The sequence below is a fragment of the Equus caballus genome, chromosome 9 (genome assembly GCF_041296265.1).
Source record: "Equus caballus isolate H_3958 breed thoroughbred chromosome 9, TB-T2T, whole genome shotgun sequence".
NCBI lineage: Eukaryota > Metazoa > Chordata > Mammalia > Perissodactyla > Equidae > Equus > Equus caballus.
In genome coordinates, this window is record NC_091692.1 from 22,883,724 (window position 1) to 22,899,762 (window position 16,039).

The 16,039-nt window shown below is 39.3% G+C and overlaps 1 protein-coding gene across 13 annotated transcripts in view; it reads left to right on the top strand.

Annotated features, from left to right (window-relative positions):
- Nucleotides 1-16,039, top strand: part of ASPH (aspartate beta-hydroxylase) — a 208,930-nt gene that overhangs the window by 59,931 nt on the left and 132,960 nt on the right. For all 13 annotated transcript variants that reach the window (XM_070221499.1, XM_023648544.2, XM_070221503.1 and 10 more), the window contains 3 exons: nt 7,309-7,401; nt 10,276-10,350; nt 13,387-13,545. In XM_070221499.1, the coding sequence (XP_070077600.1) occupies nt 7,309-7,401; nt 10,276-10,350; nt 13,387-13,545 (327 nt within the window). The remainder of the gene's footprint in view (nt 1-7,308; nt 7,402-10,275; nt 10,351-13,386; nt 13,546-16,039) is intronic.

The following is a 16,039-nucleotide window of genomic DNA, read 5'->3' on the forward strand; positions in this document are numbered from 1 at the left end:
TCTGCAAGTCTCAGTGTAACTATGTTTCTTTAGCCAAAGGCATTCGTCATTCTTCCTCAGAAATAAATATTAGGAACATATTTAGTTTTATTTCTTAGTATTCTCTAGAATTCTGTTGGTTAAATATGAGAATCCATTCAAGTTAGCTTACGTGGACAAAAAGGCATTATTGATTGGCTCACATAATTGTAAAGCCCAGAGCAGCTGTGATTTTTTTTTTTCCTTTGGTTATACTGGATCTAGGTGCTCAAACAATGGTCTGAACCTCTCTTTCTGTCTCTGGACTCTCTGGGAATGTTAGTTTCCTTCTCAGGCAGCCTGCCCGGGTTGAGTCTCAGGTGCTCATATTTAACGCTAATCCTTATAGAGTGGGATGGGGGGGAGCAAAGCTGTGATTGGCAAGACCTGGGTCATGTGAGTGCCCACCTTTAGAAGTGTGGGATGAAGGAAAACCAGCTCCTCACCAGAAAATTAGTGTGCTTTTACCAGAACAAGGGAGAATAGGTGCAGGGCAGGCTACACACTGAGTATTTATACCCTGTGTTTCATCTGCACTAGTGCTGGCAGCATGTGGAGTTCGTTTTCCTCTTCTCTTCTCCTTACCCACTTCCTGCTTCTGCCTCTGCCCCAAGATGAAGAGTTGAAAGGAATGGGCCTGAATGGGTATTTCAGAGTTAGAGCTCTGGGGAACAGAGAGAACCCATCCCAACCTTTGTCAGCGATAATTTTAGACCAATGAAGGAGTATAAGAGAGTATCGCCATATGATAAATATTGCCATTTAGTTGTCAGGTCAGTTAGGTTTATTTTGTTGTCAAGCGGACTCTTTCCATTTTCCCCTAGTTCTATCTAAAGAGAAAGTTTTTGTTCTTAGGAAACTGAAGGGTGAGTATTACATAGCAGACCCGTAGGAGTTATTCTTGTGAAAATCTCATTCGGGGTAATCTGAAAACATCCTCAGTAACAATGTGCAGTCTCGTGTCTTTCCGCCTCCATTTGCCTAAGGATGAAACCACATGAACTAGATGGTTATTACTGGTTTGGATGTCATTTTTACGTAGAAATCAATTTGTACAAAAGCTTCGATTTTGTAAGCCCTACAGAGCAGAAGTCATCTACTTTCCTTTTCTTTGTTCTCATTTCCTACCTCATTTGATTTCACTTCATATATGTATATATCACCCTTTCTTAGTGTCCATACATCATCGAGGTCTGTCATTTACTTCTTTCTTGCCTGAAACATTAGTTCTCTTGTATCCCAAGAGATTAGAGGAAGACATATGCTTAAAACTTGTGTGTAATTTTAGTAATTATATAAACACCCACATGCTGTGTCATCTTTATTTCCCATTTACTGATCCGTTCAGCAAATATTCACAGTGTCTGCAGCATACCAGGGGCTGCGAGGCACATGGGGTACAAGTGATCAAGGTGACTGCAGTCCCTCCAGGGACATACTGTGAATTAAACAAGGAGTTGAGGGAGGAAATAATGAAACAGGAGCTATTGCTGGTACTGCCTAGTATTCCCCTCTGCCTAGAATGTGCTCCCACTCCATGTGGTGGGCCACCTCTGTCTCCTGCAGGTTCCGGCTGAGTCATCACATCTGCACTCACACTGTCTCTGATCCTCCCAGGTGCGTGGACTGCATGTCTTCCAGTTACCATGCTTCTGACTTTGCTTTGTCCCCAGACTTTGCTGTCAGGCTGATTTATGTCCACTATTTATTATAGTAACTGACAGCAGTAGGCATTCAAGCTGTGTTTATTGAATGGGGAACACATAAAACACAGATTACATAAAAATATTTCAGATCTGTATATACTGTTGAATAGTAATAGAGAAAAAAAATTTTTAAAGAAAAACCCAGAAGTTTCTTCAATAATTGTTTTAACCATCTTGGAAGTTGCCTATAGCTGTGTTCATGTTGCTGTGTGTGTATGCAGGGAGTGGGGGTCGTATCTGTTTCTTTAGAAGAAATAAAGGAAAAACTAAATTGGTGAGAAAAAATGTGTATTTGCTGGGTTTAAATGATCTCATTTCATTCTTAAAACCATTCTAAGGAAGCACTATTCTATGCCCCTTCCGTACTTGTGAAAACCAAAGTTGTGGCAGTGGTAATGTGCTCGAGATGGAATTCAAAGGCAGCCCTTTGGTTCACATGCCCGAGCTCCTACATGCCATCTTGTGTTGCAAGATGTTCAAGTGAGTTCACTCCATTCTAGTCTTTGTGGAGTCCCTTCTTTGGTCCTGAAACTCAGGCTCTTAGGAGCCTTTTTGGCAGTGGTTAATTCTTTGGCGATTTATGTCATCCTTTTCCTGAATCTGTCTGTTCATCATTTGGGTTGTGTGAAGACGCTTTGAGTCTGGGATGGCTCTCATTGTATATCATGGGGCGGCTCTTTTAGTCCCTGGCAGTGTCAGAATTTTGATAAGTTCTAGGACCGCTGTTGGGATACCTGCTGAGATCTGTGTTCATTGATTATACAAGCTAGGAACAACAATGAGGATTAGCATGGTCAGTTGGTGTGCATGCCTTTCTGGTTTGATTTGCCAGAATATTTCTCTGGTTTCATGTACCTGTTAGGGTGGTTCTTGGGGAATATTGATTTATATTGTTAGACTATAAATCTTCTTTGACTTTCAATGAGGTTCCATCCTAATAAATTCATTGTAGGTTGAAAATATTGTAAGTTGAAAATGCATTTAATGCTCCTAACCTACCAACATCATCGCTTAGCCTGGTCTACCTTAAACTTGCTCAGAACACTTATATTAGCCTACAGTTGGGCAAAATCTTCTAACACAGAGCCTATTTTATAATAAAGTGTTGACTTTCCCATGTAATCTATTGACTACTCTGCTGTACTGAAAGTGAAGAACAGAATAGTTGCCTGGGTGCAGAATGGTTGTGCCTGCATCAGTTGTTCACCTTCATGATCGCGGGGCTGACTGGGAGCTGTGGCTTGCCACTGTCCAGCATCATGAGGGAAGATGGTACCACGTATCGCTAGCTCGAGAAAATAGCAACATTCGAAATTCCAAGTACAGTTTCTTCTGACTGTGCATTGCTTTCTCCTTATTGTAAGGTCAAAAAATCGTAAGTTGAACCATCCTAAGTCAGGGATGTCTGTATTTGAAGGAGAAGCAGTCCTGAGCACTTCCCCTTTGTGAATAACAGTAGCTGGACTAGCCTGGAGTGGGAAAATCAAGATTTTCATCAGTCTGTACACCACTGAGTTAGTAAACCAAAGATTGATAAACTAATTTTTTTAAATATCTTAGCTTTTTTTGGGCTAAGTATATGAAATCCTATGAAGCAAAATACTATTTATAATTCTTACTTTCCCAGATTTTGTTGAGGAAGTGGGTTGTATATAATTCTTGTGAAAAGTGTCATTTTCACTCAGAGGAAAGACCTCGGTGATCTGGTCACCCAGGACCTTTCTGATGCCCACACCCTCGCTCACTCTCCAGCTGACTTGGCCACCTGGCTCTTCCTTGCTGCCAGCACCCTGTCCACTGAGGAATTTTGAACTTGCTGGTCCAGAGCCTTACCTGGAGCACTCTTCCCCAGTGTAATGCACATGGCCATGTCCTTGATTTCCTTCAGGAATCTGTTCAGATCTTATCAGTGAGTCCTTTCCCCATCAATTTATTGTAAACAGCTCTGCCTCCTTTTCCTAATGAACTGCCCGACACTCCCTGTCCCATGTCTTCCCCATACCATCTTCCCCCATGCGATATACTCTAAACATTTCATGTTTATTATTTTTTTGATTGTTCCCTCTCTATGGGAGGTAGGGGTTTTGTGTGTTGGTTTTCTGTAGAACAGTGCCTTGCATTAGTAGGTGCTAACTACTTGTTGAATGAATAACTGCAATATGCAATTTAGTAAGTTTTAAACTATTACATATTTATGGGTAGAAAATACATTTATTCTTTCCCATATCATTGGGTGGTGGTGAATGAAGTAAGCTAATACTGGCTTAAGGCAATTGTGCCAGATAATCAAATTTGTTACGAATGGTTATTTAAAGTGCTCATTCCATTTACTTTTTGTAACTTCTTCCATTTGTACTTAAAATTAGAGGAAAAATTATGTATGTGTTGAAAACAAACATGTTTTGGTTTTTCTAAATTTCCTAATTTATCTGATGTGCCCAAAGATCTACAAACAAGGTACATTTTAAGAGAATTAATTTATTTTCCAAATCACATAGGGGCCGTTGTGGTTGACTCGCAGTATTTATTCAACCCTAGATAATTACTGTCAGGCAATTGTGGTCATCCTGTTCCTCTTGCCAGCTTAGGAATGGAAGTGGGTTCTGGTTTTGACTGTTAAAACCGAAAGAGAAGACTGTTGGGAGCTTCTAGGAAAGATTTCCTCACGCCTCAGAAAGAAGCAGAGCACCTTTCGCTTCTGGACCTAGTCTTGTCTGGAAGGGACCTCGCTTGCTGCGGGGGCAGGGCCCTGATTGGCAGCCTGAGGATGAAGCCGTTGCTGAGAGCAAGCCCCCCTGCCTCTGTACTTCTTGTGAAGTTAGATAATAAATTTTCTTCTTGCTCAAGCCTGTGTGAGTTTGTTATATCCAGCCCAGGAAGATCAAACCTGATAGATTCATTTCATAACATAATTTTGAATATTTATTTCAGTGCTCCTTCCTTGCCGTTTGTACCTGATAATAAATCTAATTTGAAAACCTTTCTTTTGATTGTTTATTGACCTTATATGTATGTATTTGCCTTGTTTGATTTTTGTTTACTTTTTTGCCTAAAATCTTAGACGAAACATGGATTTACCACTATTCTCCGAGGAGTACTTATTCATGGACTAAAATGGATGTGGGTGGCAAAATTTTCTTTGGAAACACAGAATAAAAGCTTGTAGGGTTAATTCTTCCATGTGGGTTATCAAAGCAATAAGAATTAGTCTAGAATGTGTTTTTTAAATTTTAGAAAGTTTATAGGGGTCTAGAGAAGGAGATGTGTTAATATGGTCCTTAGCTTCTTCGCAGTTTACGGTATCATTTGTTTTTGCGCTGACTTCACCTCTGGAAAATAGCTGTGACCAGGCATCAATACATTTACAATTCAGCTGCCGCTTTGGACAGAAAAGAAGACCACTCAGTATTTTCTCATGTTATATGCTTTCTCTGTCTCCTGTTGTTTTCACGTTTTACAATTTCAATTTTAGAGACAAATAACTTCCAGTTGATTTTGAGAAAGCTGACTACCAGGGGCACTGTATGTCTGCATAATGGTATACTAGTCATTTCCAACACTTTGCAACAAAAGTTATTTTCAGATGAAACTTTTCTCCAAATCCAGTAAGAACGGGATTTTCAGGCAGTTTAAATTTGTAATGTTTGGCAGGAAAATATTTTACTGCTTATTGAACCCAGAGAGCACAGTTTGAAAACCTGCTACATATGGGATTAGTGAAGAATGACCCTGTAATTTTTCATCCAGACTCAGATGCTTTTGAGAGTGAAATAATTATACCAGGGCAAGAGACATAAACTAGGACTGTCCCAGGCAAACTAGGCCCGTGGTGTTGCAATGGTAGATGCTGGAGCACAGATCGGAATCGCTTTGGTAAACAGTAGTGGGGAAATTGACGAGAGCCCCTCCCGCCTTCACAGCCCCCAGCCATTCTAGTGCAGCTGAGAAGGTTTGGCCCCGCGGAGAATCTCTGCAGCTGTTTAAAGGAGCAGAGTGGTCACTCTGTGGGTGTGTTCAGACCCTCAGCACGTGTTCATTGAGCGCCTGCTGTGTGCCAGGTGTTTCCTGAGGTGCTGAGAGTGCAAAGAGAAGTTCCTTGATTCTGCAGATTCTCAAGGTTTAGCCTGTTCATTTAGCAAAACCTTGGCGGGGAGTAGTTCCCTTAACAGTTGAGAGATGTAAGAATGGATTATTTAAGTGAAAAAGGGCATGGGAGTTTTCAGGCCTGAAATTAGAATATGAAATGTCATGTATTTTTATAGGCCTTTGTCTCTGCCCCTCCACCCCCTGAACTTGAACTACCTTAGGCTCTCTGGGTGTTGGTCTATGATCTCTTTGGAATCTACTTTATAGTTAGGAGTAGAACAAAACTGCATGTGTTGGTGTTTGTTTTACTAGTGCTAGGTTTTTTTGGTAAGTAGTGTCAGAAATAAGTAACTAGAGGATTTATGAATGATGAGGTGGAGTCCTGTGTATCTCTTTCTCAGTGTCTTTTCAGGAAAGTGGGCTTAGGTTTTTGTCAGTGAGAGAAAAATGGAGATAGAAAAGAGAATGATGAGGAAAAATATAAACAATCAAAAAAGAAGAGTAAAAGACATTGAAGTAAGAATTTTCCAGACAATAGTATATGTACATTAAGAGTTGTATAAAGGTACTTAAGATTAGGAAAATGCCTTTCCACTCCATCTTGACCTTTTCACTCTAGGCTGTTGGCGTGCACAAAACACTCCCTTTAGTAACAACTCTTGGTACCACTTTCTCAGTGGGGTAGTGAAGAACCCAGGATTTGGTAAATGGAATCGTCACACTCTTTTAACTTAGCCAGTTGAGCTTTCTTATTGGTTGTATTTAATTGAGGATGTATTTTAATATTCTACATATAAAATGTCAAAGAACTAACTTAGTATAATAGATTTTAGACCAGCATTGACTATAAAGTCAGCTTTCATGTTAATTTACCCTGATGTCTTATTTTCCTTAAGACATTAAAAAAACCCAACTTTTTTTCATACCTCTGAGCTCTTATATGAATAATATGAATAATATGATTGCTTGTATTAGCTTTAGATGATTGTAAATAATGTTAGGTATTGTTTCTTCTCATTTTTAACTATAATTTTCAAGAAGAGTGTATAAAAATCAAAATATAGAGGGCACACAAATAACCGTAGAAAGTTCAAATGCATCTTAGTTGTGTTTTTGCTGAATTCAGAGTTCAAGACTTAGGGGTTAATTAGTCACTTATGAACACAAGGAGCTTGAACTCATATTGAACTTCTTTTGGCAAGTTCAGACATGAACTTTCTATTTTAGAGATTTGTGAACATGTAGACAATGATTTTTTATTATTTAAGTGGAAGGTTAATTTAGATCAAGAGATGTTAGAGGCCCTTGTGAAGTTAAAGAGCAAACTATTTTCCTCCTTCACTTTTTAAGCGTATCAACATTTTCCTGTAGTATATAGTCTTGGAAACTGTAAATTACTTGCAGTATTGATGAAGTGTTTGAGAATATTATTTTTCCTCGTTTGACATGTCAAAACAAAACAAAAAAACTTAAGTTAACTTTGTGAATAAAAATGCAGGCCTTAAAGAAAGATCTGCTTCAAAGCCAACAGTCCCACCGGAAGAGGCTGAGCCATACCCGTGGCTGGAGGATCAGATCCTTGAGGGGCCAGGTAAGCGTTCTCTGATTCTGACCAGAAGTGCCTCAGCCTGCCAGGTATCCCACTGCAGTTTGCAGAATCATGTTTTACCCATAATTTGTTTCATAATGTTTACAGAATGATGAAATACCTTTTCTTTTTCTCTTCTGAAATTTTATAGTGAACTTAATTTTTTCTTGTAAAAATTTGCACAGCATAATTTTTATTTTTGAGATCAAGAATCGAAGGTGCAGATGGTTGCTCCTTGCCTGGGATCACACAGTTAGGAAAATCATGAACTAAGTGCTGTGTTTCTTGATTCCAATTCGAGGATTACTGCACCATATTACCTTGAGAGTATTGTACATTTGGAGTGTATTGTACACTAGTTTTGCCATCGTCTGTCACATTATTTAATAGAGTAGGTCTGCTGAGTTCCCAGTCTTTTTAACATGAGAGTCTCCTTTCTACCTCAAAAGCCTTCCCAGACTTCCATGAGATAGTCTGTGAAGCCTGCTTTGCATGAATTCATAGATCAATTCAAGTATCTCCTTATCACCCAAGGACCTGTGACCCGTAGCACGGAAACTCCTGAAATCTCTTAATAAATTGGTAAATGAAATTTGACTTTCCTTTTTATGCTGTCATATTTATTACAAAGTACTGTGTAATTTCTGCACATTTTTCATTTACTCAGTAGTTCTCAAAATTTGGTTTCATTTTGCCACCTACTGGAAGGGTTAGGTATGACACTACATCTTTACCGGCAACTTAAGCCCTGGGTCCAAATGGTACTTGGCTGATTTTATCACTGTGTACTGATGAGTAATATTTGATTTACCTTCCTTCCTTTTAAGACCAATATGTTGCTCTGATTTTTTTTAATTTGTTCAAATCATAATCCCAGGAGAATTTACTGTCTCCCTCTCATTCCTGTAGAATTGCCGTAATCATACCATAGCTCTGGAGCAAGACTGATAGATTTTTTTTAAGTTTTAATAACTTAAATATCTATTTGGATTTAGCATCTCAAACTTTACTTTGTACTAAATAAATTCATAATTTAAAAATCTTGTTTTTCAAAACTGGTAGCTACTCTGAAATGCTGTACCATTTGCTTCCACTCTTCCTTTTTTTATTTTTTGTTAATACTCTTTGCATATTACTGATAACTTGTCTTCCTGAAGCCATCAGTTTACTATCATCTCATATCCTTTTCAACTTTTTGGCCATATTGTTTTTAGTTTAAATGTTGCCTTCTCAACCTTTCCATTATCTAGGTCTCTAGCTTCTCTCTCTTCTCTGACTACCCACCTATTCTGTAAACATAGGTACAGGCCTTTCATTACAACACAATAAAATAATCCCCCTCTTGGTCCCTACAGTTCTGTCTATCTGCGCTCTGGTCCCTCTCCTTGCTGCACTAGCCAGGCTTTTTGAAAGAAAAATCTACAGTTGCTTTTTTGTCTTATTTCCCACTCAGTCTTTAACTCATCCCATTCTGGCTTCTGCCTCTCCCAGCCCTCCCTCCAGGAGAGGTGGAGCATCACAGTTTCTTGGAAAGATGAAACTGCATGGTGCACTCACCAAGTTCAAAGCCAGTGCTGGTAGCAGATGTTCTGGAGAGGCATGTGAGGGCTGGATTGTGGAGGGCTTGTGTTCTGTTCTGAGGAGCTTAGATTTTCATTTTTCAGGGAAAGGAGGCCATTGGAGGGTTAAGCGAAGGAGCAGAGCCCCACTGTCCACTTGTTATGTTACTCACATTATATTCTCTGTGGGTGATGCTGTCAGCAGGTGTAAAACTGGGAATCCACTTCAGACTCTGCCATGGGCGTTGTAAGAGATGATGAGTGAAGAATAGAGATTGCGGGCTCTTGCGTAATTATATGAGAATGTATAGAAATGGTTTGTGAAATAAAAGTAGAATACTTTTTGTGCTTCAGAAATGGTTTTGTAGTGTGACTTGCATTATAGATTCTTAAGCTTTTTTCCTACCTGAAGTTCAAATTAACTTATTCTACTTGTGTAATTGAAGATTAGCTCATCAGTATAACTGATGTCGTTGGCATTATTTCATGTGACAGCATTCATGATACTAAATCTAGTGCTACTCCTATTAACTGAACATAGATGATGTTTGTTAGAAAATTTATAATAGTATCAATGTAATTATAGCTTCTCGTTTTTTTGGGTTATGTTGCAGTAAACCTGATAATCTGACAAGCACCACAGTGTTGTCGGAATGTCATTGCTAACTAATGTTCAATTTTGTAATTAACATCTATTTAAGTCTATGGATCTGACTGCCAGAGGGTTCTCCAAAACTGAGAGGATTGTCAGTTGTAATGTCAGGTCTACTCAGGCTTCCTTGACAACTTCTGGGAGTGGTCAGCCAACCCCCACCATCCCAGCCCTCACGCTAGCAGAGGGACCCTTTCTCCTCTCTGTCAGGGAAGGCAGCAGCTGACCACATACGTTAATGTCTGTTCAGCTCATCTTCCACATTTTTATCCTTGTTTCTCAGTACTTCTATTAATGAAAGTTTTGCTCTTCCATTTTTTTTTATTCTATCATCTGTGAATTTTGTTAATTAGAAAGTGAAGTAATTTTACTTTGAGTGAGGATTTTTAGAAAAAACCTTGAGTTAAACTTGAGTTAGTTTTCTTCTTTTAAAATCTTATGGAGAAGTTTTTCAACATTTGTAACTGCTGTCAAAATAAAACCAATTTCAAATATCTACCATATTTGCCAACATAGGAAAAAAAGTGATAAACTGATAACAAAAAGGATGGAATAGTTGATTACCTACATATATTCATTTGAATATATATGCATGATGCCGTATTTCATCTTCTACATTAATGTCTGGATCTTTTCTACTTAGTTATGTTTCATAATTTATTTTAGGACCTCAGAATATTGAAGATGAAATACAAGAACAAATTCATTCCGTACTCCATGAAACGGTATACACAGAACCTGGTATGAATTAAAATCTTCTGTTTTTAGATGCATTACTGAAATAATTAGTTACATAAAATGACTTGGACATTGTTTTAAAATTTAAATAATAATTGAATGGGTTTTTTTTTAAGTTATTAGAGGACAAGTACTTCTGAAATGGCAGTAGACTTGTTCCTACTATTAAGGAACTTATTGCATGCATCTAATAGGAAATGGCAGGAATACATGAGAATAAACAAATTGAGACCCATGATACGTCAAGAACAGATGACAAGAGCAGGGCGGAGGAAGATAGAGCACACAGCAAGGCAGGCTGTCAGGGGCTGTCTGGGTACTGTCGCTGCCCCTCAAGTTTTCCTGCATCCTTGAGCGGTCACCAAGCAAAAAGGAGAAACTTAATTATATGAATCCTATTACCAGAGAGGAAATAAACGTGCTATCTTCTTAGAGAACACAAAGCATTTTCCCAGCTCTTACATCTGAAAAACTTCTTATACAAAGTTCTGTACAGAGAATATTAAATGATACCCTAGAAGCCAATGGTTTAAGATTTTAGGAGACTGCTTCTTGAAACATCCCTTGATGAAAGCAGAGAGTATCACCCCAAAGTGTAACTCACAAGGGGATTTTGCAGGAGGGGAGCACATGGTCTCCTTATACTCCTAATGGTTTCATGTGAGCTGAAGGTAGTTCTAAAGGAAAGATTATGCTTCTGAAAAACAAAAGGCAGAATTCCCTGTCATTTACGTTGGGCGGTAGCAGGCCTCCTAGACTGACTTCTCCAGTCCGCGGTGTTTGGGGTCAAGTGCAGAGCATCCTGGCAGCTCGGGCTGTGCTCCACTCGAGCGATCAGCTTTGGCTGAGTTGTAGGTTTTTGCCGTTGTCTGCTGGGAGTCTGAGAGCCTCTGTCCTTTCATTACCAGTTTCTTAGCTGGGAGGGCTCCTTCCCCTGAGTGTACATCTGCCCATATGAGCAAGCGCAGGCCTTCCCTTCCTATATCTTTTCTAACTTTAACCTAACACACGGATGATGCAGTCTAAATAAACAAGTGATTTCAGTATGATGAGGGAAGTGCTGTAAGAGTGAAACACAGGATGCTCTGTGGGGCTTGCGTAGACTTTGGGGTTCGCAGAGGCTTCCTGGAGGAAATGACCTCTTGATTTGAAAGCTGAAGGGTGGTGGAGTGCTTCCAGGCAAGTGTTGTTAGTGGAGTGTTTTAAGCAAAGTGCATGGCGTGTATGGAAGCCCAGACTTCACCTACCTCTGGAGAAGCCGCAGAGGGCTTGGCACAGCCTTGAGTGTAGTAAGCCCTCAGGAAACTGTTTTCTTCATACCAGCCCGTCACTGACCGAGCAGTGGAGGCTCACAGATAGGGTACGATGTTGGTTTGGTTTCTCTTCTGAAAGCAGACTTTCCCTTGAATGCTGATGGCTGAGAGAGCTAAATCCTGCTCCTGTAAAAACCATAAAATTGCACTGGTTAAAATGAGAGTAAGGAAAAAGGAATATGATAAGAAGAAAAAGTCGTAAAATTAGTGACAGGAATGAAAATTGGTGACTGGTTTGCTGAGTAGCAGAAACTCTGAAATGAGAAACAATATAGGAGGCCGTAACAGCAAACAAACACTGTCGTGCACCCACCTAATGATGTCTCAGTCAACAATGGAGCGTGTGGATGGCGGTGGTCCCGTGAGGTCAGTACCATACAGCTGGGTGTGTAGTAAGTAGACTGTACCGTCTAGGTTTGTGTAAGTGCACTCTATAATGTTTGCACAACAATGAAACTGCCTAATGATGCATTTCTCAGCACGTATCCCCATTGTTAAGCGATGCATGTTTGTACTATCAGCACAAATGGGCCTACATAATTCGGTAACACCTGAGAGCATCACTATGCCACAGTAAGAGTAAAGTAACTAATAAAACCTTTCTGCAGTTGTGAGGGAGCAGTAGCAGTAGAAATAATAATATTGTTCTTACTGTGATGATGATAACAGCAAAAACAGTAATAACAGGAACAGTAGCACCTAAATACTTGCTATGGGCCAGGCATTTTTCTGAGTGCTTTAATCCTCACAACAATGCTGTGAGTAGGTACTCTTATTATTTCCTTTTTATGGAAGAGAGATCTTAGGCACAGAGTAGTTAAGCAACTTGCCCAGGATCACGCAGCTGGTATGGAAGAACCTAAATCTGGAGCCATTTATTCCAGACTCCACACTCCTGACCACTGTGCTGCACCACACAGCTAAGTCTAGTTCACTTGCGTTCCATGGTTAGAGTGCTACGTCCAGGACATACTCTGCTTGGAGCCATGTCAAGTTACTACAGAGAGAATTTTTTATACCACGATGATAGGCTAAACCATATTGCAGTAGAATAATGTAGCATGTCCAATATCTACACAAAAGAAACAGAACAGTTCAGTATATCATAAAAGTTAGTCTTAGAAGAGAAAATGGGCATCTTTGCATAACTTAAGAGCTAAAGATAGGACCCTTTAGATGCCAAGTATAATGCAGGTGACCTAGCATATGGTTTAGATAGGTGGTTGGCTGTTCCTTGCAATGGAACACTTGTGTGTAGAGTTATTTAAGATTGTTACATGGAAGTTTATGTCCATTCTCAATGAAAGATCGCAGGCTGATCTTTTCTCTGACCTAGTGATAATTGAAGAGGCAGATGTATTAATACTTATGAATTCATCTATTCATTCATTAAATATTTATTGAGCACTTCCTATGGCTTGGCATGGCCCTAGATGCTGGGCATACATAGTGAACAAAATAAACGAGGTCCTTGTCTTGGGGAGCTCATGTTCTAGTGTCAGAAGACCTGTTCCCCTGCTCAAGTGGACTAACACTTGGCCAGAGTGGGAACAGAGCTTCAGAGTAGGCAGCAGCATGTGCAGTGGCCCAGAGGGAAGGCCGGGCATGCCCACAGCAGGAGCGGGTGTGTGGCAGCCCTTTAGAGGGGCTTATGTATCTGTGCTGGCTGCTGCCTGTGGGCCCTTGGTATAGACCTGTGTCACTTTGTTTATTATCTCTGTGCAAGGAGAAGACCTGCAACCAGAAGAGGATGAACCAGCAAGAGAACTGCAACCAGAAGAGGTTGAACCAGCAAGAGAACTGCAACCAGAAGATGATGATTTCCTTATGGGGGGTAATGCAGAGGATAGATTTGAGCCCCTGGAAACTGGGACGTTTCATGAAGGTAATTTGATTTCAGAATAAAATACAATAGGCTATTTGTAATTATGATAATTGGATTTTTTCTTAAACACCTTTAAAACCAATACTTAACGTTTATCTAAAGTTTTTTTACAATAAAGCTAAAAACTTAATTACAATGAATTTTTTTCCTAAAATAAATAGATATCCCAATTTTGATTCAGAGCACTTTTAGGGAAACTCTCAGAATATATAAGTTTCTTATAGAAAGGGAGTGAAATACTTCAGCACATTACTTTTACTGTGCTCTCCTTCCTAGAGTGCCAAGTGTTACCGGAAATTCAAACACCTGATGAAATATGCTACTTGATAATCTATCACAGGCTCTTGTTCTAATATGAGATCTGTAACAACAGATGTAGAAATCTGTAACTAAGATTGTGGGTAGAACCCAATTCTTAACTTCTGTACTAGGCATTGGCAAACTTTTTCTGTTATTGTCCAGAGGGTCAGTATTTTAGGCTCTGCCAACAATATAGCCTCTGTTGCAACTACCTACCTTTGCTGTTGTAGCACAAAGACAGCCCTAGACAATACCTGTAGGTAAGTATGGCTGTGTTCCAGTAGAACTTGATTTACAAAATCGGGAGGCAGGCTTCATCTGAGCTATGGACCATGGTTCGCTGACATCAGTGTGTATCAATTTTGTAAATCAAATTTAAATATCTGGTTTATTTAAATTTGTTATTTTAAATAGCCGGTTATTTAAATATCAGTTGAATAGTTTACCTTGGATCATTTGCAATAGGCAAGTTAGAGTTACAGCTGTTCACCATTGGCATATAAAGAAGTAATTTCTGTGATGATGAAAACGTTTTATTCATATATTTTGTGCTCCTCTATGCTTTAATGTGAGACTACTATGATTATTCAAAGCCCTGTTAAATTAAGTACACATGCTTTGTTCTTATGGTATACATTCTCTCCCCTCTTTACTTAAAGTAGTCCTTTAAGACCTTAAGAGTTCTTAAAAGATTTTAAGCCACAGGTTTTGTTCTCTGATTGGTTTATGTCATTTTATTTAAAATATATAAATATATAAATGATATAATTTTATACTTAAGATGACTACTAATGAAACATTGTTTATTTAACATGGATGTTTCATTTCTAAAGAGTGATAAAAGAAAAACAAATCTTTAAGCTGGGGGGAAAAGTTGGGGGCACCAACACAAAATTAACCACATTACACATTATGTCCCACCATATAATCATCAGAGTCTGTGGTTGAGCTGCCTTAGATCCCATGCGATAACACGGCACCACAAGCCACAAAGGATCGAGACCAGAAGTGCCTGGCAGGGTTCAAGGATTAGCTAAGCCTAAATGGAATTCAGAGCGGTAGACAGAATGGTGAGAAATAAGCAGTAGACAAGGTCCACAGCACTAGTCAAGGTGGGACGTCTAGAGCCATAGGGTCATGGATTCAGAGGCAGAACCTCTTGTGAACAAGATCCACAAAGATGGACTGATTTCCCTACAAATAGTTTTCAATCTTGGATGCAGTTAAGGTCACCTAGAGAGCTTTTAAAAGAATACCTGTGACCCACCCTAGTCAAAGTGAATCTGAATGTTTGGGGTGTGGGGCCCCCTAAACGGAAAATGGTAAAAGCTCTTTGGGTGATTAAATTCAATTGCAGCCAGGATTGAGCAAAAGTGCGGCTGGGCTATTTATTTTTTCTGTGCCTTACCTCACATCCTACTCTGCTGTTAAGACTTGAACATCTGTGCTCATAGCCGTGGGCATCAGGGTGAGCGCCACAGGACTCGTCCAAGCTAAGGATTGAGTGGAGAGGGAGCCTGCACACAATGTGGTTGGCAAATGGCTGCAAGGACTATTTTAAAGCATAAAAGTTATGAAAAAGTAAGGTATATCTACTTCCCACAGTATTTAATATATTGGGAAACTACTTTAGAAGCAAGCAGCTCCTAATTTATGAATGAATGTATTTCCAGAAGTTTATATTCATGCCTGTTGTTGAGAGCAGGAAATGCACTTTTTCTTAGAAATAATGTTGTAAGTGATAGTTTGATTTCCATACTAACCTACAAATTTGTATATGATGCATAATTTTCTGTGAAAAACGTAAACTCAAAATGGTTTTGAATATGTATATGATTTCAGCTGCATTGTGCTTTTAAAATAGGCATTTATAGACTAGCTTTAGAATTTTAGGCCTTTAGTTATCTGTGTTATCTAGCCGTCTGTTAGTTATCTTTAGTTTCTGTGGGGAACATGTTTCTAGTTTCTGAGTAGAAATGCTGACAAAATGATTTCCACATTTCCCTGGTACCTCCTGCTGCCTCCTGTCTTCACCAAGATGGCTCAGAAAGGTTGATACTTGCTCAGAATTTTGATACCTTAGATGCTGTTTATACAACAGATTTCAGTTAAGAAACTCAATCAAAACATAAGGAATTAGATATTTTTGAGGTTGGGAGTTACAGATTGAGGGTAGGAAGAGACATTTCTAAGA